General features: G+C 44.5%; 1 protein-coding gene across 5 annotated transcripts in view; it reads left to right on the forward strand.

Annotated features, from left to right (window-relative positions):
• LOC134898490 (RNA exonuclease 1 homolog) overlaps positions 1–27,317 on the forward strand; it is a 279,518-nt gene that overhangs the window by 126,315 nt on the left and 125,886 nt on the right. For all 5 annotated transcript variants that reach the window (XM_063914100.1, XM_063914099.1, XM_063914101.1 and 2 more), the window contains exons 8-9: positions 4,144–4,255; positions 23,149–23,211. In XM_063914100.1, coding sequence (XP_063770170.1) covers positions 4,144–4,255; positions 23,149–23,211 — 175 coding nt within the window. The remainder of the gene's footprint in view (positions 1–4,143; positions 4,256–23,148; positions 23,212–27,317) is intronic.

Below are 27,317 nucleotides of genomic sequence, written 5' to 3' on the forward strand. Positions count from 1 at the left end.
GATAGAAAGCAGGAGGCTATCCTGAAATCTATATATACACACACGGGTGTGATACTGAGACCGGCTATAGCTTCAGCCTGGATGTGCTGCGCTGCTGCTGCGTGGTCAGATTCCCTGTCAGAAAAAATAGATACCCTAGACAGGGACACTATTTTGCTAAACGTAGAGCATATAAAAGACGCACTTTTATACATGAGGGATGCACAGAGGGATATTTGCCGGCTGGCATCCAAAATTAGTGCAATGTCCATTTCTGCCAGGAGAGGGTTATGGACTCGGCAGTGGACAGGTGATGCAGATTCCAAACGACACATGGAAGTTCTGCCTTATAAGGGTGAGGAATTGTTCGGGGATGGTCCCTCGGACCTCGTTTCCACAGCAACAGCTGGGAAGTCTACATTTTTACCCCATGTTCCCTCACAGCCAAAGAAAGCACCGTATTATCAGGTACAGTCCTTTCGGCCCTATAGGGGCAAGCGGGTTAAAGGCGCGTCCTTTCTGCCCAGAGGCAGAGGTAGAGGGTAAAAGCTGCAGCATACAGCCAGTTCCCAGGAGCAAAAGTCCTCCCCCGCTTCCTCTAAGTCCACAGCATGACGCTGGGGCTCCACAGGCGGAGCCAGGTACGGTGGGGGCCCGTCTCGGCTCTATCTATTTTCTTCCAGAGAGAATTGGCTTCACTACCTGAAGTTCAGACTTTTGTTAAGGGAGTGCTGCATATTCAGCCCCCTTTTGTGCCTCCAGTGGCACCTTGGGATCTCAACGTGGTGTTGGATTTCCTAAAGTCACATTGGTTTGAGCCACTGAAAACCGTGGATTTGAAATATCTCACGTGGAAAGTGGTCATGTTGTTGGCCTTGGCTTCGGCCAGGCGTGTTTCAGAATTGGCGGCTTTGTCATGTAAAAGCCCTTATCTGATTTTCCATATGGATAGGGCAGAATTGAGGACTCGTCCCCAGTTTCTCCCCAAAGTGGTATCGGCTTTTCATCTGAACAACCTATCGTGGTGCCTGCGGCTACAAATGACTTGGAGGCTTCCAAGTTGTTGGATGTAGTCAGGGCCCTAAAAATTTATGTTTCCAGGACAGCTGGAGTCAGGAAGACTGACTCGCTCTTTATCCTGTATGCTCCCAACAAGTTGGGTGCACCTGCTTCTAAGCAGACTATTGCTCGCTGGATCTGTAGTACGATTCAGCTTGCACATTCTGCGGTTGGACTGCCGCATCCTAAATCAGTGAAAGCTCATTCCACGAGGAAAGTGGGCTCTTCTTGGGCGGCTGCCCGAGGGGTCTCGGCTCTTCAACTTTGCCGAGCTACTACTTGGTCAGGGGCAATACAAATTTGATACCCTGGCTGAGGAGGACCTTGAGTTCTCTCATTCGATGCTGCAGAGTCATCCGCACTCTCCTGCCCGTTTGGGAGCTTTGGTATAATCCCCATGGTCCTTACGGAGTCCCCAGCATCCACTTAGGACGTTAGAGAAAATAAGAATTTACTCACCGGTAATTCTATTTCTCATAGTCCGTAGTGGATGCTGGGCGCCCATCCCAAGTGCGGATTGTCTGCAATACTTGTATATAGTTATTGCTTAACTAAAGGGTTATTGTTGAGCTATCTGAGAGGCTCAGTTGTTATCATGCTGTTAACTGGGTATTGTATCACAAGTTATACGGTGTGATTGGTGTGGCTGGTATGAGTCTTACCCGGGATTCAAAATCCTTCCTAATTGTGTCAGCTCTTCCGGGCACAGTATCCTAACTGAGGTCTGGAGGAGGGTCTTAGTGGGAGGAGCCAGTGCACACCAGTAGTCTAAAAGCTTTCTTTATAGTTGTGCCCAGTCTCCTGCGGAGCCGCTAATCCCCATGGTCCTTACGGAGTCCCCAGCATCCACTACGGACTATGAGAAATAGAATTACCGGTGAGTAAATTCTTATTTTTTGCAGAATGGTAGATTCATTATTTGAGTTGGGACATTTGGGTCTGTATGAGCGGTCAGTGCTTTTATAATGTGCTAAAATGATGCTGTATATTACTGTAGTAGTAATTATAATTTTGATTTCACACACTTTTGTATGTTAAGTATAATGGATTGTGCTAATTCACGGTTTATATTGATTAAAATAACCTGTAATACTTTTAAATTGCTTTAAAAACACTATTCATATAAGTATACACATCTCATACCACATGCTGAAAAAAGTCTTGTTTGTATTAATGTAACATGATTGTACTGATTGATAAAAGTAGGGTTTTGTTTGTTTTTAATACCCTGTGACATCCAACACAATGGGTAGTCTCCCTTTTTAGGTTGGGTATAGACACTAAATGAAAAGGCCCTCCCACCACCATATAGAAGACAGTGTGTCTTCTTCAATATTGTGTTTTCTGGTCTCAAGACACAGTAGGTACTGTAGGTCAAGCAATGTGTGTGGTTTTTTTTTTTTTTTAACCTGTTGAGTAGGGGATGCATCCATGGGGATGTATTTCCAATGATGCTACATCCATGGAAGCAAGCAGAGGACAGGAATGCTACTTAGGAATGCCAGTCTGTGCAGAGGTGGTGGTTAAAATTTAAAGGAGTCCTGTCTGAATTAGTGATGTCCAGGTACAGTATGTGTAAGCATGAAGTCCTAGGAATGTTTGCAGATTAGGGGCCATTAGGCCTAGAGGACTCAGGACAGGTTATGCTGATCTTGGACCGCAGTACTGAAAATTGGATAAGCATCCAGATGCAGAATGGAGGGGATCGGAATGGGATCCCAGAGGTCAGGAGACAGACACCGGAAACCAGACGGCCAGAATCCCGGCAGCGAGCAGTAGTCTATACAAAACTGCTGCAAAGCACCCACTTGAGGCAAGGACTAAGTTAGGTGTGCTTTTGTATTGTAAGTTACTATACAGTGATAGTGACTATATAGGGGTCTATTTACTAAGCCTTAAGAGGGTATGCAACTAGCTCCGTTATTTTCCCCTAGGTGAAAAAATGTAGCTTTTTTCTCTTGTTAGGGCGAATGGGGATTTGTCCTATGCAATGTGTCCTTCATTACACATAGCGTGTGTGCAGTGCTTACGCACACGCGATCCATAGAATCGTATGGTGTGCATGATACCATGGCGGTGTTGCAAGTGGGGGTGAATAATCACACTCTGTGCATTTGCACGTGGGAGTATAGATGAAGACTGACACGTCTCCCCTCGTATGAAGCTGTTCCATTATCCTTACATCGCTAACCATTTGCAGTATACACTCAATGACTGGTGAGCTTTATGTAACCCTACTCCTCTGAAGCTGTGCACCCCCTCTAGTGTACATGTTAGGGTCTGTACCTGCTAGCTATTAACCCTCCGTCAAGCGCACCTCTGGGACTCCTGGGTTCAGACGCGCGCCTGTTATAAAATCGTCATTGGCACCTAATTAACTCAATTCTAACGTTCTTAACCACTTGCCTGGCATGGTCGCATCAAATGTGACCACACCAGGCAGTGTTTTATCCGACCTGGTTTCACAGGATGCGACCAGTCAGATAAACAGTGTTGGCAGCAGGGAAGGAAAACTTCCCACCGCTGCTGCTGTCAGAGGGACCGGAAGATCCCTCTGCCTCCCTGCACTCTCCCCCAGTGTTTGCCGTGCTGACTGATCACCAATGACAGGTCCCCCACCCCCAGTGGCCGCAGACAATGGCAGCCGCTGGGAAGTGTAAATCTATAGGCAAGATTGTTGGAGGTGCAGGATGCTGGCCGATCTCGCGCTTTTTTTTTTCTTTAAAGCTGCAGTTATTTACAAGGCAAAGCTATGCCTTGTAAATGACTGCCACTTAAAAAAAAAAAAAACGGTCGGCCAGCAATCCTGGACACTATTACATCTTGCCTTATATGCTTGTTATAACTTGACAGATTTAATTGAGTTTATGGAAGTGTTTAATTTTGAGAATTGTTAATTGCATTGCTTTTTACAAATACAGTATATACGGAAATATTTAGTATTAGAAGAATAAAGATGGTTACTTTTTAAACACTGTTTAATACGTGTGGCGTGGGTTTTTGTTTTATAAATGTCTAAAGATTCAGAAACTCTTAACAGTATGCATGCATTGTAGGGTTGTTTATGGCTATTAGGTAATGTTAACTGCATTTTTTTTTTCTTAGGCATTAATAGAAGAAAAATCTATTTATGACCGGTGTGGTAGCAAAATCATGTATCTTAACATAGCTATTAACAGTCTTAAAAAGCTAAGGGATCAGCGGAATGTTCCAAATGGTAGGTAAAACTTTGTTGCATATAATAATGTGTTTGACCTCATGCATGAAGAACTATTTGCAAATAACTCTATACGTGCGGTGTATGGAGTAAAATGAGTGACCAATTGCAAGCTGAAGTGTAGATCACTTGCCAAACGTCAATGAAAGTATGGTACTGAAAATAAAAAAATTAAGTCTCAATCACCAAAATGAGCCTTATGTGGGAACTCATTCACACTGAGACAGTCACATACACAGCTTCCTGCGCAGTGTCGCATATATGTGGAGGGTGATTTATATGGGATCGCAGCACTACAGCTCCACCTAGCTGTGCCGTGCAGCCTACCACTAGGTGGTCCCTCTAGTTCTAGGACGACCTGCTTTGGTCAAAGTGTGGGGGTAGCGACAGCTGCAGTTTTAGGCACTTATTGTTAGGGTATAGTAAAAGCTGGGACAATGGAGGTGAGGTGCCCCCTTCAGGGATGGCACACGGAGGTGACTGCTTCCATGGTCTCAGGCAGTTCTGCCTCTGTATATACTCGTGTATTTTCGAATGCCTTATGTTCACAGACTAGCTTGGGAGCGCCTCCAAAAATCTAATTCTTTCATTGCAGTATTTGCATACAAACTGCTACATTGAATAAAGTAACAAGGTTAAATAATGTGAATTGATTTATGATCTTCCTGCTCCCTCTGCTGTTCATCTGTTCATCTTTAAGCTCCAAATTATTACTTCCCATCCTGGGAGTCTGCGCTTTGCAGCAACTGCATTGTAAACGGTTACCAGAGCTTTCTGTTGAACCAAAGCATACATACAGTGCATCTGGAAAGTATTCACAGCGCTTAACTTTTTCCACGTTTTATGTTACAGCAGTGATTTTCAACCATTTTCAACTCGCGGCACACCGAACAGGATTTTTAAATTGCCAAGGCATACCATCAGTTCCCCATAACCACTACGGGGGGAAGGGTCAACACACATTGGCCTAAACAGGAACAAAACACATTGGCCCCCTCAGCAATTTAAACACATTGGCCCCCTCAGCAATTTAAACACATTGGCCCCCACAGTAATTGCAGCACACATTGGCCCCCACAGTAATTGCAGCACACATTGGCCCCCACGGTAGTTGCAGAAATATTGGCCCCCATGGTAATTGCAGCACATAATGGCCCCCCACTGTAATTACATGACACATTGGCCCCCACGGTAATTGCAGCACAAATTGGCCAGCATGGTAAATGCAGAACATACTGGCCCCCACACTAGTTACACCACACTGGCCACCACAGTAACAATAAATAAAAATTTACAGGAACCTACTGTACTTGAGTAGATTAGTTGATCTGTAGCTGTGGAGGAGGCAGGAGCTGTTTACGGTTTCCCTCCTTCAGTGTTGCAGCCAGCGGTAAGGAGCGAGGACACAGGAGCAGCACTGGGCGGGCAGGTGAGCACGATGAGTCGCGCTGCTGCTCCATACAGGTTACAGGCCAGGCCAGGCTGGACTACCCGGAAGAGCCCAGCGCCGCCCGAGAACCGACATCAGACATTATGATTTTAAAGTGAGGCAGCAGCAGGGTTATGCAGCGGGCATCTCTGGCGGCACATCTCAAACGCTCTGCCGCGGCACAGCGGTTGAAATACACTGTTACAGCCTTATTCCAAAATGGAATAAATTAATTTTTTCCCTTTAAATTTAAAATTAAGAATTTTAAACTTCAGTGGGGGAGATTCAAAAGTTTGAAAAGTCGGTTGGGTGTCTGTTTTTTCCTGTCTATTAGATAGGAAAAAACTGACTCCCAACTGACTTTTCAAACATTTGAATCTACCCCAATGAATGCAATCCATTAATACAACTAACAAAAATACTCTTTGAAAGATTAGTATCTATGTCTCGCTGATCTGCCAACCCCCTGCAAGCATCATTATCTCCATTTGTAATAATCAAAAAGTAAAGATAACTTCATTAAAGTGATCATACACACCACAGAATAAGGCTGTTTTTGTATATACAGTTAGGTCCATTTATGGACAGACACCATTTTTGTAATATTGGCTCTGTATGCCGCCACAATGTATTAGAGATTCTATTGAAGTGCAGACTTTCAGCTTTAATTCAAGGGGTTCAACTAAAATATTTGTATGAAATGTTTAGTAATTATACCCATTTTTATACATGGACTTTAATATGATGTATAACACAGCAGTATGTTTCCCAAAAAAATTAAATTAAACCTTTTCAAAATTGTTCTCAAAGCCAACTTTTTAAACTCTTTTGAATAAAAAAAGTCATTGTTCATACTGTTAATAAATAAGTTTTGGGATCATCTGTCACAGGAGGTTTCACTTTGGACTACTTGTTTAAAATTAGAGCTATCTAGGCCTGTTACTTTTTAATATATCTTCTCAAAAAAAATCCCTTTGTATATGTTATGGACAATGACACCACCATATGGTAACTGTAGGTCTTCCACATATTTTAGGAGCGCTTACTACAGGTCATCACGATTTGGTGCTGCTGCTCTGGATGGATAATGCTACTTGATGATTTGGAACTTGCTGAAGGCTTCATTTGTTTTTAGTATTTCCATTGCAGAAATACTGTTGGCGTCAATGGATTAACCTTACACAAAACATCTACCGTAAGAAATCCATAAATCATCCGGCTGGGTGCAGGAATGTCACTTTATTGATTTTCATCCTTTTCCAGAATAAATACTAGCCATTTGTTATAGACATCAGTTACATACCCTCTGATGTCGGCAAGCGGGAGCTTTCATTGGGATGTTGTCAATCTGTTCCAATGATTTGTGAGAAGGAAAACCTCTTTACAAAGTTTCTTGCTGTGGATGCTGCAGGTATGAAAGCATAGAATTTCTGGTCCTAGGAATAGTTACTGTGGTTTTTGAAGCAATCATCCAGAATATTGCTGTTTCAGTATGTTCTTCTAGTGTTGAAAAAGCACAATGAATTCCTGTAAACTTTTCCTCTGCTCAGTCAAAACATTGTTGTGGTGTAAGAATCTGATTATCATATGGATGTTGCAGGCATGCTTACCTCTTCACTGTGCCACCTAAACCATCGCAAAGCCATATGCCGTTAGCACTTCAAAACCAATCTACTTATCAGTACTAAGATTTGGCATTTTCTTTACACCCATGGCAGCATGTATTAAACCAAATTTCATTATAATCTGAAACTGTCAGTTTGAAACCTGTGATTGTGTGGCATAACCCAACAGAGTAAATTAACAATCATAAAGGTTCATTTTTAATACTCTGAGAATCCTTTTGTAGGCAATGACTGCCTGAAATCTGGAATCCATGGGCATCGCCAAGATCTACAGTATTTTCCTTGTTTGTTCTTTACCAGGCCTTTACTGCACCTGTATTCAGTTCCTTGCTCGTGGGTTTTTCTGCCTTTTTAGTTTTGTCTTCAGCAAGTGAAATTCATGCTTGATCTGGTTGAGGTCAGGTGACACTCTGCCATTGCAGAATTTTCAACTTTTGTCTAGGTTTTTTTTGCAGTATGTTTTTAGTCATTGACAATTTGTATTGTGAAGCAACATCCATTAATATTTGCTGTTATTGGCTGAATCTGAGCAGAAAGTATGTCCCTATACACTTCAGAATTCATCAGCCTGCTGCTGTGTTCGGTCTTATAATAAACACCAGTGACCTAGTGCCATTGGAAGCAGTGCATGTCCATGCCATCACTGCCTCCACCACTTTTTACAGATGTGGTATGCATCCATGAACCATTACAAGCCTGCTAAATTGTCGTGGTTTTTTCTTTTTTTCTCTGATGTCCTAGTGGATGCTGGGTACTCCGTAAGGACCATGGGGTATAGACGGGCTCCGCAGGAGACTGGGCACTCTTAAAAGAAAGATTAGGTACTATATCTGGTGTGCACTGGCTCCTCCCTCTATGCCCCTCCTCCAGACCTCAGTTAGTATCTGTGCCCGGCCAGAGCTGGATGCACCCTAGGGGCTCTCCTGAGCTTCCTAGAAAAGAAAGTATTTGTTAGGTTTTTTATTTTCAGTGAGATCTGCTGGCAACAGACTCACTGCTACGTGGGACTGAGGGGAGAGAAGCGAACCTACCTGCTTGCAGCTAGCTTGGGCTTCTAAGGCTACTGGACACCATTAGCTCCAGAGGGATCGAACACAGGCCCAGTCCTCGGTCGTCCAGTCCCGGAGCTGCGCCGCCGTCCCCCTTACAGAGCCAGAAGAACGAAGAGAAGTTGAAAATCGGCGGCTGAAGACTCCGGTCTTCATTAAGGTAGCGCACAGCACTGCAGCTGTGCGCCATTGCTCCCTTAGCACACCACACACTCCGGTCACTGATGGGTGCAGGGCGCTGGGGGGGGGGGGCGCCCTGGGCAGCAATTAGATTACCTTACTTGGCGAAAAGCACATAATACAGACTGATGAACTGTATATGTGCATTAACCCCCGCCATTAAAGTACATAAAAGGACAGAAGCCCGCCGCTGAGGGGGCCGGGCCTTCTTCCTCAGCACACCGGCGCCATTTTCTCTTCACAGCTCAGCTGGAAGGAAGCTCCCCAGGCTCTCCCCTGCAGTAGGAAAAAAACTGTGTTCCCTAATGCACACCGAGTGAATAATATTACTATATAATAATAGTCAGATAATACGGAGATCTTAGTTGCGTATATCTGCAGATATAGGGTTAAGCCCCCAGGCCGATCGACAAGGCTTCTCCGTCACTGGGGGTCCCTAATACTAGGTATGGGCCTGGGGTGCAGGACCCCACAATGTCGGCACAGGTCGGCCACCCCAGGTCAGCACACAGGTGAAAATTAATAGGGGTTAATAAGAAGCACAGAAGTGCTATGTAAGTGATGTGATTAAAATAATATATACAAAGTGATAGGAAAAATAATAAGTGTTAATAAAGTGTTAGGGTGTGCCGACCTGCAGCAGCCCACCCATACCGACACAGGGGCCACTGCACCCCACACCCACCCCATAAATAATTACATATATATATATCTGGGTTAAATTCCCAGTGTAAGGCCACATGGTAATGGCACCTACAGCATCTGAGAGCCAGCTTACCTGGGGATACCCCTGGCTTCCCCTGTGGCACTACTAGAGTCAGCAATCCCTCCTAATGCTGACCCATTTGTGCCTCTCTATATACAATACACAAGGTGGAAAGCTGCTCAATCAGATTGTAATGTCACTCAGGTGCTAAAAGGGGAGGGGTAATTCTGTGTAGGAAAAAACTGTGTTCCCTAATGCACACCGAGTGAATAATATTACTATATAATAATAGTCGGATAATACGGAGATCTTAGTTGCGTATATCTGCAGATATAGGGTTAAGCCCCCAGGCCGATCGACAAGGCTTCTCCGTCACTGGGGGTGCAGTATCCTGGTACACAAAGGGTAAAAAAGAGAGGGGGGGCACATAAATTTGGTCGCAAAACTGTGTATATAAGCTGCTATAGGGGAAAAATCACTCAGTATAGTGTACATCCCTGTATTATATAGCGCTGTGGTGTGTGCTGGCATACTCTCTCTCTGTCTCTCCAAAGGGCCTGGTGGGGGAACTGTCTTCAAATAGAGCGTCCCCTGTGTGTGTGGTGTGTCGGTACGCGTGTGTCGACATGTCTGAGGTAAAAGGCTCCTCTAAGGAGGTGATAGAGCGGATATGTGTGTGGGAGGGTGTCTCCGTCAACAACGCCGACACCTGTTTGGATATGTGTAAGTGCTGAGGTAAAATTATTGCACAAAAGGTTAGGGAACAGAGAGGAAATCTACCCTGGTCTGTCCCTATGTGTCAGAGTCCTTCAGAGTCTCTCTATGTTCACTATCCAAAATAACAAAGTATCGACACGGAGTTTAACTCCACTGTCGACTACGATAATGCAAAGTTACAGCCAAGAGGGCTAAAAGATATTCAATATATGATTATTGGAATAAAAGATGATTTGCATATCACTGATGACTCATCTGTCCCTGACACGAGAGTACACATGTTTAAGGGGAAGAATGCTGAGGTAAATTTCCCTCCTCTCATGAGGAAAAAGAGCGGGAATCTCCAGACAAGAGACGGCAGCTTCCCACAAGAGAATTCTCAGGCTGTATCCTTTCCCCACTAGGGCCAGGATGTGTTGAGAATCTTCCCCCTTGGGTGTCCTGTTTGCACTAGCTATTCTCAGGGATCCTGCAGATAGTGTGCACATTCTAGTATACTACCCAGACCGGCGGTTGTGTCGGCATGGGTTTATAGCGCTGTGGCAGCGTGGACAGGTACCTTATCAGCAGAGATTAAGACCCTAGTATGCATATAAATATTTTAAGATGCTGTCTTAAGTGATAGATCCATAATTATAAAGCATGCCCAAAGGGACATGAGTGTACTGGGTCCTAGAGACAAAAGCTATGTCAATTTCTGCTTGAAGTGTCCTGTAGAATATACATTGGACAGATGATGCCGACTTAAGAGGCATATGGAAGGCTGAGGATTGTGTGGAGAAAGGTTCTCGGGCCTGGTCTCCACAGCTATAGCTGGTAATTCTGATATTTTGCCTTTTATATTCCTGCACAGCCTAGGAAAGCACGACATTATTAAATGCAGCTTTTCGAATAAAGAAACAAGAAAGTCTGAGGTGCGTCCTTTCTTGTTAGAGCCGGGGGCAGAGGAAAGAAGCTGTACAACACAGCTAGTCCCCAGGAACAGAAGTCCTCCCCGGCCTCTACAAAAATCCACCGCATGTCGCTGGGGCTCCACAGGCCGAGCTAGGCCTGGTGGGGACACGCCTTCGTAAGTTCAGCCACAAGTGGGTTCACTCCCTGTTAGATCCCTGGGCAATAGAAATTGTATCGCAGGGATACAGGCTGGACTGTGAGAAGATGCCCCCTCACCGAGGACCCGGCGGGCTTCCCCTCCAAGAGAGGGAGCCAGTGTTAACTGCAATTCGTAAATTGTATCTTCAACAGGTGGTGGTCAAGGGTCCCCTCCTTCAAGAAGAGGGTGTTATTATTCGACCATGTTATAATCCCGAAACCAGACGGTTCGGTTAGACCCATGTTGTATTAAAATCCCTGAACATATACCTGAAAAGGTTCAGGTTCATGATGGAATCGCTAAGAGCGGTCATTGCAAGCCTGAAATGAATCGGGACATAAGGGATGTATACCTTTGTGTCCCCATTTATCCACCTCATCAGGCGTACCTCAGAATTGCGGTACGGGATTGTCATTACCAATTTCACCAAGGTAATGGCGGATATGATGGTGCTCCTGCGGAAGCAAGGTGTCACTATTATCACATACTTGGATGATCTCATAAAAGCGAGATCAAGAGAGCAGTTGCTGGACAGCGTATCACCTTCTCTGGAAGTGAAACGGCAACACGACTGGATTCTATATATTCCGAAGTTGCAGTTGGTTCCTACAGCTCATCTGCCTCGCCTAGGCATGATCCTAGACACAGACCAGAAGAGGGTTTATCTCCCGATAGAGAGAGCTCATGACACTGGTCAGGAATCCATTGAAAACCAAAACAGGTGTCAGTGCATCACTGCACTCGAGTCCTGGGAAGGATGATGGCATCATACAATGCCATCCCCTTCGGCTGGTTCCATGCAAGGACAATGGAACTTACTGGACAAGTGGTCCGGATCACATCTTCAGATGCATCGGTTAATCACCCTATCCCCCAGGGCCAGGGTGTCTCTCCTGTGGTGGCTGCGGAGTGCTCACCTTCTCGAGGGCCGCAGATTCGGCATTCAGGACTGGGTCCTGGTGACCACGGATGCAAGCCTCCGAGGGTGGGGGGCAGTTACACAGGGAAGAAAATTCCAAGGTTTGTGGTCAAGCCAACAGACTTGCCTTCACATCAATATCCTGGAACTAAGGGCCATATACAACGCCCTAAGTCAAGCGGAGTTCCTGCTTCGCGACCAACCGGTTCTGATCCAGTCAGACCGCAGGGGCTCATGTAAACCGCCAGGGCGGCACAAGGAGCAGGGTGGCGAGGGTAGAAGCCACCAGAATTCTTCGCTGGGCGGAGAATCAAGTAAGCGCACTGTCAGCAGTGTTCATTCCGGGAGTGGACACGACCTCCACCCGGGAAAGTGGTGACTTCATCAGGAAGTCTTCACGCAGTTTTGCAAATTGATGGAAACTGCCTCAGGTGGACTACATGGCGTCCCACCTCAATAAAAAGATAAAAAAGGTTTTACGCTGGGTCAAGGGACTCTCAGGCGATAGCTGTGGTCGCACTAGTAACACCGTGGGTGTTCCAGTCGGTCTATATATATTCCCTCCTCTTCCTCTCAGACCCAAGGGCTGAGAATTGTAATAAACGGAGGAGTGTGAACAATATTCTTTGCTCCGGATTGGCCAAGAAGGACTCGGTACCCGAAACTGCAAGAAATGCTCTCAGATGACCCATGGCCTCTGCCTCTCAGTCAGGACATGTTGCAACAGGGACCCTGTCTGATCCAAGACTTACCGCGGCTACGTTGGACGGCATGGCGGTTGAACGCCGACCCTAGCGGAAAAGTGCATTCCGGATGCAGTTATTCCTACGCTTATAAAGGCTAGGAAAGACGTGACAGCAAGACTTTTTCACTGTATATGGCGAAAATAGGTTGCTTGGTGTGTGGCCAGGAAGGCTCTACAGACTAATTCCAGGGGGGTCGATTCCTGCACTTCCTACAGTCAGGAGTAACTATGGGCCTAAAATTAGGATCCATAAAGGCCAAGATTTCGGCCCTATCCCTTTTTCTCTCAAAAAGAACTGGCTTCACTGCCTGAAGTTCGGACGTTGTTACAGCGGTGCTGCATATTCAGCCCCTTTTGTGCCTCCAGTGGCACCTTGGGATCTTAACGTGTGTTGGATTCCTAAAATCCCACTGGTTTGAGCCACTTAAGACCGTGGAGCTAAAATATCTCACGTGGAAAGTGGTCATGCTTTTGGCCTTAGCTTGGACTAGGCGTGTGTCAGAATTGGCGGCTTTGTCATGTAAAAGCCCATATCTGATCTTCCATATGGAAAGGGCAGAATGGAGGACTCGTGCCCAATTTCTCCCTAAGGTGGTATCATCGTTTCATTTGAACCAACCTATTGTGGTGCCTGCGGCTACTAGGGACTTGGAGGATTCCAAGTTGCTGGACGTAGTCCGGGCCCTGAAACTTTGTTTCCAGGACGGCTAGAGTCAGAAAAACTGACTCGCTATTTATCCTGCATGCACCCAACAAGCTGGGTGCTCCTGCTTCAAAGCAGACTATTGCTCGCTGGATCTGTAGCACGATTCAGCTTGCACATTCTGCGGCTGGACTGCCGCATCCTAAATTAGTTAAAAGCCCATTCCACAAGGAAGGTGGGCTCTTCTTGGGCGGCTGCCCGAGGGGTCTTGGCTTTACAACTTTGCCGAGCTGCTACTTGGTCGGGATCAAACACTTTTGCAAAATTCTACAAGTTTGATACCCTGGCTGAGGAGGACCTTGAGTTTGCTCATTCGGTGCTGCAGAGTCATCCGCACTCTCCCGCCCGTTTGGGAGCTTTGGTATAATCCCCATGGTCCTTACGGAGTACCCAGCATCCACTAGGACGTCAGAGAAAATAAGAATTTACTCACCGGTAATTCTATTTCTCGTAGTCCGTAGTGGATGCTGGGAGCCCGTCCCAAGTGCGGACTCTCTGCAATACATGTATATAGTTATTGCTTAACTAAAGGGTTATTGTATGAGCCATCTGTTGAGAGAGGCTCAGTTATTGTTCATACTGTTAAATGGGTATAGTTATCACAAGTTGTACGGTGTGGCTGGTATGAGTCTTACCCTGGATTCCAAATCCTTTCCTAGTAATGTCAGCTCTTCCGGGCACAGTTTCCCTAACTGAGGTCTGGAAGAGGGGCATAGAGGGAGGAGCCAGTGCACACCAGATATAGTACCTAATCTCTCTTTTAAGAGTGCCCAGTCTCCTGCGGAGCCAGTCTATACCCCATGGTCCTTACGGAGTACCCAGCATCCACTACGGACTATGAGAAATAGAATTACCGGTGAGTAAATTCTTATTTTTTCTTTCCATCATTCTGGAACAAATTTCTCTTGGTTTCATCTGTCTAAAATAAAAAAATAAAAAATGCTGTTCCAAAACTTGTATGCCTTGTTTTAGATGGTTGGATTCCCCCCCGCTAAAGTCTCTATTGGCCTTTCTATTCCTGAGGCTTATGAATGGTTTTACATCTTGTGGTGAACCCACTGTATTTGCTCTTATGACGTCTTGTCTTTATGGTAGACTTGGATAATATGTCTAACTCCTGGAGAGTATTCTTTACTTGGCTGGATGTCATGAAGGGCAGTAACCATGGAAAGAATTCTGCATTCATCCACCACTGTTGTCTTCAGTGGACAACCAGTCCTTTTTGTGTTGCCCAGCTCACTATCGCAAGACTTTTTTTGTGGGTTTCTGTTTGTTTGTTTTTTGTTTTTTTCCTCTCCAAATGTACGAAACTTTTTACCCATGCCTAGGGTTCCCACTATCTGACAGATTCATTTTATTTTTACTACCTAAGGATGTCCTGTTTCACTTGCATTGAGAGCTCCTTTTGACTGTTTTTGGTTCACAGCAACAGCTTTTAAATGCAAATGCCACACTTGGGTATATTTAGTAAAGTGGAGGATTACGGAAGTTGAGATGTTACCCATAGCAATAAGATTCTAGCTATCTTCTAGAAGTTGCTAGATACAGTAAGTAGAAGCTGGTTGTTTATAGGCAACAACTCCACTTCTGTAATCCCACACTTTTGTATATACAGCCCTTATACTCAACCCCAGATTTTTTTTTTTCTTTTGTCTACTTACAGTAATTGATTGATTAAGAAATAGCTCAGATCTGTCCTCGAAACTGCTGATTCAATTGACCGATCACTTTTGGTCACTTTAAAGAGAGGGTGCTATGTTTTAAACTGTTGTAATTCCTTAACCCTTCCTCCAATTTGGATGTGAATACCCTCAAATTTAAATCTGGTAATCTGCACTTTACCAAACATATTCAAGTCAAATTTAAATATGGTTTTAAACAGCAGTATTAAGAAATTGTGGGTGTCTTGTTTTTTTACAAGACTGATGGGTGGAAGGAAAATTGCTCATTATGGGATGTATAGATAACCTATTGTTAGCGGGTCAAGAAAATTTAATTCTTGATGTAAAGTCATTGCTTAGTGAAAATTTCAAGTTGAGGTATCATAGGCCCATACACCAACCGTTGTCTGAAGTCTGCAAAACATGCATTCTGGGACGTTCACAATAGATAAGCAATGATATATTAAGGCAATGCTTGTAAAATTTGGAATGGTGGATGCAAAACCACGATCACAGCCACTTGCTAAATATACAAAAATCAACAACGCTACTGTATGTGTCTAACCACAGGTGCAAAAATAAAGGAAATGGAACTTTAATAAATGCACGCATACACACATCTGGGCATTATGCATTCTGTCAGCCAGTTTGCAATTAACCCTTAAAAGGAGCATTAGTCTGCTGTTCAATGTATCCTGATACCAGTTAATTAAAGCTGAAAGTTCAGTGTTTAAAGCATTCTGTGTTGCTGATTGGGGGTCTGATGAGAATAGACATTCATTTATACTGGTTATCTGTTAGGTATGCCTGCCAAATCTATCAGCTGGGCAAGAGGGAAACAACCCATTTTCTCTGACGTCCTAGTGGATGCTGGGAACTCCGAAAGGACCATGGGGAATAGCGGCTCCGCAGGAGACTGGGCACAACTAAAGAAAGCTTTTAGGTCACCTGGTGTGCACTGGCTCCTCCCACTATGACCCTCCTCCAAGCCTCAGTTAGATTTTGTGCCCGGCCGATGTTGGATGCACACTAGGGGCTCTCCTGAGCTTCTAAAAAGAAAGTATATAATTAGGTTTTTTATTTTACAGTGAGACCTGCTCGCAACAGGCTCACTGCAGCGAGGGACTAAGGGGAGAAGAAGCGAACCTACCTACTTGCAGCTAGCTTGGGCTTCTTAGGCTACTGGACACCATTAGCTCCAGAGGGATCGACCGCATGGAACTGGCCTTGGTGTTCGGTCCCGGAGCCGCGCCGCCGTCCCCCTTACAGAGCCAGAAACAAGAAGTCCGGAAAATCGGCGGCAGAAGACATCAGTCTTCACCAAGGTAGCGCACAGCACTGCTGCTGTGCGCCATTGCTCCTCATACACACTTCACACTCCGGTCACTGAGGGTGCAGGGCGCTAGGGGGGGGCGCCCTGAGCAGCAATAAAAACACCTTGGCTGGCAAAAATACCACAATATATAGCCCCAGAGGCTATATATGTGATAATTACCCCTGCCAGAATCCATAAAAAAGCTGGGAAATTAGTCCGCGAAAAAGGGGCGGAGCTATCTCCAGCACACTGGCGCCATTTCTCCCTCACAGCTCCGCTGGAAGGAAGCTCCCTGGCTCTCCCCTGCAGTCTACACTACAGAAAAGGGTAAAAAAGAGGGGGGGCACTAAATTTAGGCGCAGTATATATAACAGCAGCTATAGGGGACATAATTCAGTTAGTCCCTGCATTATATAGCGCTCTGGTGTGTGCTGGCATACTCTCACACTGTCTCCCCAAAGGGCTTTTGTGGGTCCTGTCCTCTGTTAGAGCATTCCCTGTGTGTGTGCGCGGTGTCGGTACGGCTGTGTCGACATGTTTGATGAGGATAATGATGTGGAGGCGGAGCAGGGGCCTATAGAAGGGATGTCACCCCCTGCGGGGCAGACACCTGAGTGGATGGACTTATGGAAGGAATTGCGTGCACGTGTCGACTCCTTACACAAAAAATTTGACGACATGCCAAATGCGGGACAGCCGGCTTCTCAGCTCGTGTCTGTCCAGGCGTCTCAAAGGCCATCGGGGGCTCTAAAACGCCCGCTACCTCAGATGGCAGACGCGGATGTAGACACGGATACTGACACCAGTGTCGACGACGAGTCTAGTCTAATGTCCACTAAGGCCATTCGTTGCATGATTGAAGCAATGAAAGAGGTGTTACAAATTTCTGATATAAACCCAGGTACCACTAAAAAGGGTATTATGTTTGGGGAGAAAAAACTACCCGTAGTTTTTCCCCCATCAGAAGAATTAAATGAAGTGTGTGAAGAAGCGTGGGCTTTCCCTGATAAAAGATTGGTAATCTCTAAGAAGTTACTAATGGCGTTCCCTTTCCCGCCAGAGGATAGGTCACGTTGGGAGACACCCCCTAGGGTGGATAAAGCGCTCACACGTTTGTCTAAAAAGGTGGCACTACCGTCTCCGGATACGGCCGCCCTCAAGGAACCTGCTGATAGAAAGCAGGAGGCGATCCTGAAGTCTGTATATACACACTCAGGCATTATACTTAGACCAGCTATTGCGTCAGCATGGATGTGCAGTGCTGCCGCTGCGTGGTCAGATTCCCTGTCAGAAAATATTGACACCCTAGACAGGGACACTATTCTGCTAACCATAGAGCATATAAAAGACTCAGTCTTATACATGAGAGATGCACAGAGGGAGATCTGCCGGCTGGCATCTAGAATAAGTGCATTGTCCATTTCTGCTAGGAGAGGCTTATGGACTCGCCAGTGGACAGGGGATGCAGATTCAAAAAGGCACATGGAAGGTTTGCCTTATAAGGGTGAGGAGTTATTTGGGGATGGTCTCTCGGACCTAGTTTCCACAGCAACTGCTGGGAAGTCAGCATTTTTACCCCATGTTCCCTCACAGCCTAAAAAGGCGCCGTTTTATCAGGTACAGTCCTTTCGGACTCAGAAAAACAGGCGTGGAAAAGGTGGGTCCTTTCTGTCCAGAGGCAGAGGTAGGGGAAAAAGGCTGCAACAAACAGCAGGTTCCCAGGAGCAAAAGTCCTCCCCCGCTTCTTCCAAGTCCGCCGCATGACGGTGGGGCTCCACGGGCGGAGCCAGGTACGGTGGGGTGCCGCCTCAAAAATTTCAGCGATCAGTGGGCTCGCTCACAGGTGGATCCCTGGATCCTGCACATAGTATCTCAAGGGTACAAACTGGAATTCGAGGCGTCTCCACCCCACCGGTTCCTAAAATCTGCCTTGCCGATTACTCCTTCAGACAGGGAGGCTGTGCTAGCGGCAATTCACAAGCTGTATTCCCAGAAGGTGATAATCAAGGTGCCCCTACTTCAACAAGGACGGGGTTACTATTCCACACGGTTTGTGGTACCGAAACCGGACGGTTCGGTGAGACCCATTTTAAATTTGAAATCCTTGAACACATACATAAAAAAATTAAAGTTCAAGATGGAATCGCTCAGGGCGGTTATTGCAAGCCTGGACGAGGGGGATTACATGGTATCCCTGGACATCAAGGATGCTTACCTGCATGTCCCCATTTACTATCCTCACCAGGAGTACCTCAGATTTGTGGTACAGGATTGCCATTACCAATTCCAGACGCTGCCGTTTGGACTCTCCACGGCACCGAGGGTGTTTACCAAGGTAATGGCGGAAATGATGATACTCCTTCGAAGAAAGGGAGTTTTAATTATCCCGTACTTGGACGATCTCCTAATAAAGGCGAGGTCCAAGGAGCAGTTATTGGTGGGAGTAGCACTATCTCAGGAGGTGCTACACCAGCACGGTTGGATTCTGAATATTCCAAAATCACAGCTGGTTCCGACGACACGGCTACTGTTCCTGGGTATGATTCTGGATACAGTCCAGAAAAAAGTGTTTCTCCCGGAGGAGAAAGCCAAGGAGCTGTCATCTCTAGTCAGAGACCTCCTGAAACCAAAACAGGTATCGGTGCATCACTGCACGCGGGTCCTGGGAAAGATGGTGGCTTCTTACGAAGCAATTCCTTTCGGCAGGTTCCATGCCAGAATCTTTCAGTGGGACCTGTTGAACCAATGGTCCGGATCGCATCTTCAGATGCATCGCCTAATAACCCTGTCTCCAAGAACCAGGGTGTCTCTGCTGTGGTGGCTGCAGAGTGCTCATCTTCTAGAGGGCCGCAGATTTGGCATACAGGACTGGGTCCTGGTGACCACGGATGCCAGCCTTCGAGGCTGGGGGGCAGTCACACAGGGAAGAAACTTCCAAGGACTATGGTCGAGTCAGGAGACTTCCCTACACATAAATATTCTGGAACTAAAGGGCCATTTACAATGCCCTAAGTCGGGCAAAATCCCTGCTTCTACACCAGCCGGTACTGATCCAGTCAGACAACATCACGGCAGTCGCTCATGTAAATCGACAGGGCGGCACAAGAAGCAGGATGGCAATGGCAGAAGCCACAAGGATTCTCCGATGGGCGTACTAGCACTGTCGGCAGTGTTCATTCCGGGAGTGGACAACTGGGAAGCAGACTTTCTCAGCAGGCACGACCTCCACCCGGGAGAGTGGGGACTTCATCCAGAAGTCTTCACGCTGATTGGGAACGGCTACAGGTGGACATGATGGCGTCCCGCCTAAACAAAAAACTAGAGAGATATTGCGCCAGGTCAAGGGACCCTCAGGCGATAGCTGTGGACGCTCTAGTGACACCGTGGGTGTACCAGTCAGTTTGTGTTCCCTCCTCTGCCTCTCATACCAAGGGTACTGAGAATAATAAGAAAACGAGGAGTAAGAACAATACTCGTGGTTCCGGATTGGCCAAGACGAGCGTGGTACCCGGAACTTCAAGAGATGATCTCAGAGGACCCATGGCCTCTGCCGCTCAGACAGGACCTGCTGCAGCAGGGGCCCTGTCTGTTCCAAGACTTACCGCGGCTGCGTTTGACGGCATGGCGGTTGAACGCCGGATCCTGAAGGAAAAGGGCATTCCGGAGGAAGTCATTCCTACGCTGATTAAAGCCAGGAAAGATGTAACTGCAAAGCATTATCACCGCATATGGCGGAAATATGTTGCTTGGTGTGAGGCCAAAAAGGCCCCAACAGAGGAATTTCAACTAGGTCGATTTCTGCATTTCCTACAAGCAGGAGTGACTATGGGCCTGAAATTAGGCTCCATTAAGGTACAGATCTCGGCTCTGTCGATTTTCTTCCAGAAAGAACTAGCTTCACTACCTGAAGTTCAGACGTTTGTGAAAGGAGTGCTGCATATTCAGCCCCCGTTTGTGCCTCCAGTGGCACCTTGGGATCTCAACGTGGTGTTGAGTTTCTTAAAATCACATTGGTTTGAGCTACTTAAAACCGTGGATCTAAAATATCTCACGTGGAAAGTGGTCATGTTATTGGCCTTGGCTTCAGCCAGGCGTGTGTCAGAATTGGCAGCTTTGTCATGTAAAAGCCCTTATCTGATTTTCCATATGGATAGGGTGGAATTGAGGACTCGTCCTCAGTTTCTCCCTAAGGTGGTATCAGCTTTTCACTTGAACCAACCTATTGTGGTGCCTGCGGCTACTAGGGACTTGGAGGATTCCAAGTTACTGGACGTAGTCAGGGCCTTGAAAATTTATGTTTTCAGGACGGCTAGAGTCAGGAAAACTGACTCGCTATTTATCCTGTATGCACCCAACAAACTGGGTGCTCCTGCTTCTAAGCAGACTATTGCTCGCTGGATTTGTAGCACAATTCAGCTGGCGCATTCTGCGGCTGGACTGCCGCATCCTAAATCAGTAAAAGCCCATTCCACAAGGAAGGTGGGCTCATCTTGGGCGGCTGCCCGAGCGGTCTCGGCAAACACGTTTGCAAAATTCTACAAATTTGATACCCTGGCTGAGGAGGACCTTGAGTTCTCTCATTCGGTGCTGCAGAGTCATCCGCACTCTCCCGCCCGTTTGGGAGCTTTGGTATAATCCCCATGGTCCTTTCGGAGTTCCCAGCATCCACTAGGACGTCAGAGTAAATCTATTTCTCGTAGTCCGTAGTGGATGCTGGGCGCCCATCCCAAGTGCGGATTGTCTGCAATACTTGTACATAGTTATTGTTAACTAAAGGGTTATTGTTGAGCCATCTGTTGAGAGGCTTAGTTGTTTTCATACTGTTGAACTGGGTATAGTATCACGAGTTATACGGTGTGATTGGTGTGGCTGGTAGGAGTCTTACCCGGGATTCAAAATCCTTCCTTATTATGTCAGCTCGTCCGGGCACAGTGTCCTAACTGAGGCTTGGAGGAGGGTCATAGTGGGAGGAGCCAGTGCACACCAGGTGACCTAAAAGCTTTCTTTAGTTGTGCCCAGTCTCCTGCGGAGCCGCTATTCCCCATGGTCCTTTCGGAGTTCCCAGCATCCACTACGGACTACGAGAAATAGATTTACCGGTGAGTAAAATCTTATTGTTTTATCCACCATTTAGTTGAAGTACATGGCATTTGCTGAAACAGTCAGAGGCCATGTGGATCAAAGACTGTGAATTGAGCAATCCTGCTCTAAGTGGCCCTACACACTGGGTGATTGTACTCAAAGATATGAACGATTTCGTTCATTAATGAACGAGATATCGTTCATATCTTTGAGTGTGGAGGCACCAGCGATATACTATGTGCGTCCCTGCGCTCGTTTATCGCTGGTGCCACCGTCGGGCAGCTCGGAGGCGGATCGCTCAATGTGTAGGGCCCTTAAGTAATTGCATTTGACAAATTTTGATTGACTTATCTTCCATCACCAAACATCGTGGTTGTTCCATGCATATTTCAATTAGGCACCATTTTATACGTGAGCTACAGATATGTCCATGTACACCTTTCTTAAAATCAAACCACATGTACCCATTTGGCGTGCCATGGACTCTGCGACTTAGACACACCATGTGATTTTGCTACTATGCTACTTTAATCTGCTACTCAATACAAATTATTTTGTTACAAAAAAATGTGAATCCATGCAGTTCCTACCCATGGTGGAACGTCTTACTCGTGCCTAGCATCTTGTGCCATGACACAAAAAAGGAAAGGTGTATGTGGACACTTCGGTAGTTAATGATATACTGCAATTAGCATGAAATATGTTGCAAGTGAGAAATCTTGCAAAGGTTATTGCACCACCTTTCTTAAGTTTTGTTTCTGAAGAAATGTTGATTGGTTTGCATCTAAATAATAACCTGTTGCCATTTGTGTGGACACAAAGGTAATTAGAAAAAGCAGACACAGCTTTCAATGATTGAAGTCTGAGCTTGAAAGGTCATTATGTATGTGGCTAAGTACTGGAGTATCCGAATATGTGCCACGGTGTACAAGTTGCATCTGCAGGAAGTGTCCTTGCAGTACTGTCCTTGTCTCCCCCCCCCCCCCCCCCCCCCCCCCCCTCTCCCCCCTACCCCCACCTACATTAGTTCTAAATATTGGCTCATCTTGGCACACAGAAACCATGTGCAAATAAGTATATCTTTAAGTATCTTTACGACCCTCAGTGAAACTTGGACGTGGCAAACCATGAAGAAGAGAATAAGATTTCTAGGTTAGCTATTCTCTCCTATTGAAACTAGGAACAGCGTGTATGACTAGTATTTGATTAGCCATGTAAGAAGAACTTATCATTCAAACATTTTTAAATGAATATATGGAGTACTGTACATCTATTGAATTTAACTACTACAGACCCTTTTCATTCCACTGTATTGGAAATTGATCTTTATAGAATAAAAGTACTTCTCATTTGAATGGAAGTTGCAAATTGTGTAAATCCTACAACCGCAACATTTAGAGAATGCAAATATAAAAAAATTACAGTATGAAAGGAATAGCAATACAATGAAAATAGACCAACTTGTAGTACAATATGGGTAAACAAAATAAACCCCATTTCTTCTCTGAAAACATAGAATGGTGTAGCAATCCTGAGTTATTTTCTCCCATGTAGACAAACTTTCGCAGAGGAGAAAAATCGGATTCTTGGGTGGGGGGTGGACACATTCCCCATATAACTTAATTATAATGAAGTACAATATTCATATTAAACTTTCTGAAAACTTTAGGCCAACAGCAGTCAAGTGGCAAAGAGGTGACCTCTGGATCAAGAAAGCGGGATGACAAAAATGGTAGGTGAATCTTTTTGATGTAAGATACATTAGCACCCTAGGGTGGTGAAAGCTAATTTTGTGCAAAATTGTTACTTCTGAATGGATTTGGGCTGTTCCTACTATATACAGATTGAGCACAGGAATGTATAACCATAGATATACTCGTAGTAACTCAATACAGTCTTTTTAAATGCTATATCTTTGGATATTCTTACTGATAAAGATATTAAGGATATAGCATTTAAAAAGATTGTATTGAGTACAGGTATACTGTATCTATGGCTATAGACAGAAGTATAGGATCAAAATAAAGGTTGAATTCGAAGGACAACTTGTCGTTTTGTTTCAACCTCACTGTCACTATATTGCAACCCTATGCAGAAATGATGCTTTGTATTGCAGCCTTGGATGTTTAATATAAGCTTTCTGGTAGTGATTAAACAAACATTCAGGGGCCATTTCCTCCACAAAATGACTTGCCTTTTGCATATACTTTTTTAGTTGCTGTTACCAGAGTTGCCCTCTTTCCAAGGGGTGTGGTTTTTTTCTTCTTCTCCACTAAACACAATTGTTGCAAAACCAGTCGTACAGTAATTTGGGAAAACCCATTTATAGGTGCAGATCTACCAATGTCCTATAGCGAATAAAGTACACATGAAATAAAGGCAGCCCTATCGTCTTATGATTACACCTTAATTGACATGTCAACTAATCACTTTGATACACAAAGATATAGATGTGTGAGTTCTGGCGCAAATGAAGCTAGCTGCCCAATCCTAACCTTCCTATGATCTGCCCAAATCCAGATCACAAAAAGAGACAAGTAGAAAATAATAAGTGGGAGGAAGATCAAAGGCGCTACTATACAAAAGATTAATACAATTTAGAAATGTATGCTATACTTGCAAACTTCGTGGTCCTTCGTTAATCCTTTTCTGTTAATCCAATGATTACCAGATGTTTGCATGCAATAAAAACAAAAATAAACAACAAATGTGTAGTATTGTCTATAATGAGTTCAATTTTTTGTGAGTTCTCTGATGAAACAGAACCCTATGATGTGGAGGTTTTCTTGATAGAAGATAAGGATAGTTCCTCACCACCACTTCACAAACATAGGTACACGTACCAAGACTCACTTAGAGTAAAATATCACCATACACATAAAGGTTTCTTTTCTACTTCTGATCATGACATGTGAAGCAGGCTTTGTTCAATAAAACGTACCACACTCACGTTTTTCGCAGATGGTATTCCACACGTAGCGGTTTCTTTAAAAGGATGAATGATTCTTCTCTTCCAAAAAGAATTAATTTATTGGTGCATAATACAATTTAAAAACAATTACATAAAATCTCCTTATTCAAATTCCAAAAAAATCCATGATAGAACAGATGTGTGTCAGAATGAAAATGGGACAATCGCAAGTGAATTCCGGACTTACACTTGCGAGCACAAATGTTACAAAATACCTTGGATTGGTATGAATATAGGAGGATAAAAAGAAGCACTGTCTGATATCACCAACGCCGTTTCGACACAGTCTTTCTCAAGGTAGATGCTCAGACAGTGACTGGCAACCACATTTATACCAGTGAACAGGAAATGGAAATGCATCGTGGGTAACTTCAGTAAAACACGTGAATAAAGATATTTTCTTGTATTTCTTTATACTAATTGCAAATAAAGTAAATCATAATGCTCCCCCAGCTGTTGAATTATACTATTCATAAACGTTATATATCTAAATTTAGCTAGGAAAGCATCGTGGTCGCGGCCAGCCGCACTTCCGCGTTCCACGATGCGTTCCATAGCCCGGAAGTAGGTCGCGATCACGTGACCTCTACTTCCTTTCTTGCGGGGAGTGGAGTAACTGATCAACGTGACCGCGGCTTGTTAGAATTCTGCGTCTCAGATGCGTTCCAGCACCCGGACGTAGGCCGCGGACACGTGACCCCATCTTCCCCTTTCACGGGGAATAATGTTTACTAAGTACCAGGTTACCTGGCAACAGTTGGACGATAATTAGTAGTAGTTCCACATTTCACGGAGCGTTCCAGCGACCGGAAATGGGTGATGGACACACAAATCCATCTTCCCCTTTCACAGGGAATGATGTGTGTGTGCCCAAATCATCTAATCACAATATATTGTAATTTTGAAAAGTGATTCATTGACTGCCAAATGTAATATTATAATAAAAATAATGCTTTAAAAGAGACATGATTCGTAGACACACAAAAATTTAGTACACCTCCCCATTTATGAGTATACATTATAATTATAAAAGAAAATATATATTCTTTTTAAATAAACATCAAGCTTATCAGTAAATGCACTTTAAAAATTATTACGGGGATAAAGGATGAGGAGCGGACTTGAATTGGTTACATGAACCATTTAAGCTCAAATTCTGAATTTAAGCCACAAGGGATGAGAGTATTCAGTTTAAAGATCCACTGCATCTCAGCCTTTGCGAGATTGGTCTCTAAATCCCTATCCCTCCAATTGGATCTAATTTGCTGAATTCCTATAAACGAAGATATTTTTGATGTTGCACAGTTATGTTTTTTGGCAAAATGATCAGAGAGGCAGTGGGTCTGCAGTCCTTTTTTCACATTGCGTATATGTTCTGCGATCCTTGTTTTTAATGCTCTCCCTGTCCTGCCTACATACAGCAACCCACAATCGCATTTTATTATGTAAATGACATTAATTGTGTGGCATGTAATAAAATTATTTATCTCATAGTTTATATTAACAGAGAAGCTTGTTATTTTTGAATTTTCTGAGGATATGGTTCTACATGCTATACATGTGCCGCACCTGTGAAAGCCTTTTGTACGTATGGGATTAGAAGAATTGAATGGTAATGCACTTTTAACTAATGCGTTCTTCAAGTTTTTTCCTCTTCTATAAATAAATCTTGGTTGGGCAGGAATAATGTCTCTCAGCACTGGATCTCTTAAAAGCAGATGCCAGTGTTGGCGAATTATACGTTCCTGTTTTTTGTAATTCGCCCCAAAGCCAGATATAAAGGCCCATTCTGCTTGATTGTTGGTGGATTTATTTTTTTCCTTTTTTAAAATTTCTTTCCTATCGAGCCTTTCTACTTCTTCTTCCGCCTTCTTAAGAAGCTTTGGATCATACCCCTTTTTCAAAAATTTATTTTTCATTTCTTTCTTCTGATCATTATAGTACTGGGGTTCGCTACAATTCCTTTTTAACCTCAGGAATTGTCCTTTTGGGATTCCTCTTATCCATTGGGGATGATGACTTGAAAAAGGTAGACTGTTCGAGTCCGTTGGTTTCGTGTAACCCTTTGTGTGTATAACGTCATCCTTAATATAAATAGTCAAGTCTAAGAAATTGATTCTCTTGACTTATATCAAAGGTTAAATTTATGTTCATAGTGTTGGTGTTCAAATCAGAGCATAGTTTTTCCAAATTCGATCGTTCTCCTTTCCATACAAAGATGTCGTCCGCTGTAACCAGAAAGGAATCGTGTTGCCACTCTATATCTGACAATTTATTAATTGTATCCGTTGTGTCTTTGAGGTGTGATTTACCTTTTATTACAAGTGGTTGTAGGTAGAAATCAATCATCTCTGAAAGATTTGTGGTTATACTACCTACCCTATATTCTGGTTACAGCGGATGTCACGTCACTGTATACCATAATTAACCACAGTGACGGTCTGAATGCAGTAAAATGGCATTTGGAAAAATCTGAAATGGAACAAGAAAAAATAGAATTTATTCTAGAAAGCATCCAATTTGTACTCGAGAACAATTACTTTTTCTTCAATGGGGAATATTTTCTGCAGAAAGTCGGAACTGCCATGGGCACCAAGTTCGCACCAAGCTATGCGAACCTCTTCATGTCTAAATGGGAGGAAGACTCCGTATACAACAACTCGCTGGCCGGTGCGGACTTGGTGTCATGGTTTAGGTACATCGACGACATCATCTTTGTATGGAAAGGAGAACGATCGAATTTGGAAAAACTATGCTCTGATTTGAACACCAACACTATGAACATAAATTTAACCTTTGATATAAGTCAAGAGAATCAATTTCTTAGACTTGACTATTTATATTAAGGATGACGTTATACACACAAA

The sequence above is a fragment of the Pseudophryne corroboree genome, chromosome 1, assembly GCF_028390025.1.
Source record: "Pseudophryne corroboree isolate aPseCor3 chromosome 1, aPseCor3.hap2, whole genome shotgun sequence".
Classification (NCBI taxonomy): domain Eukaryota; kingdom Metazoa; phylum Chordata; class Amphibia; order Anura; family Myobatrachidae; genus Pseudophryne; species Pseudophryne corroboree.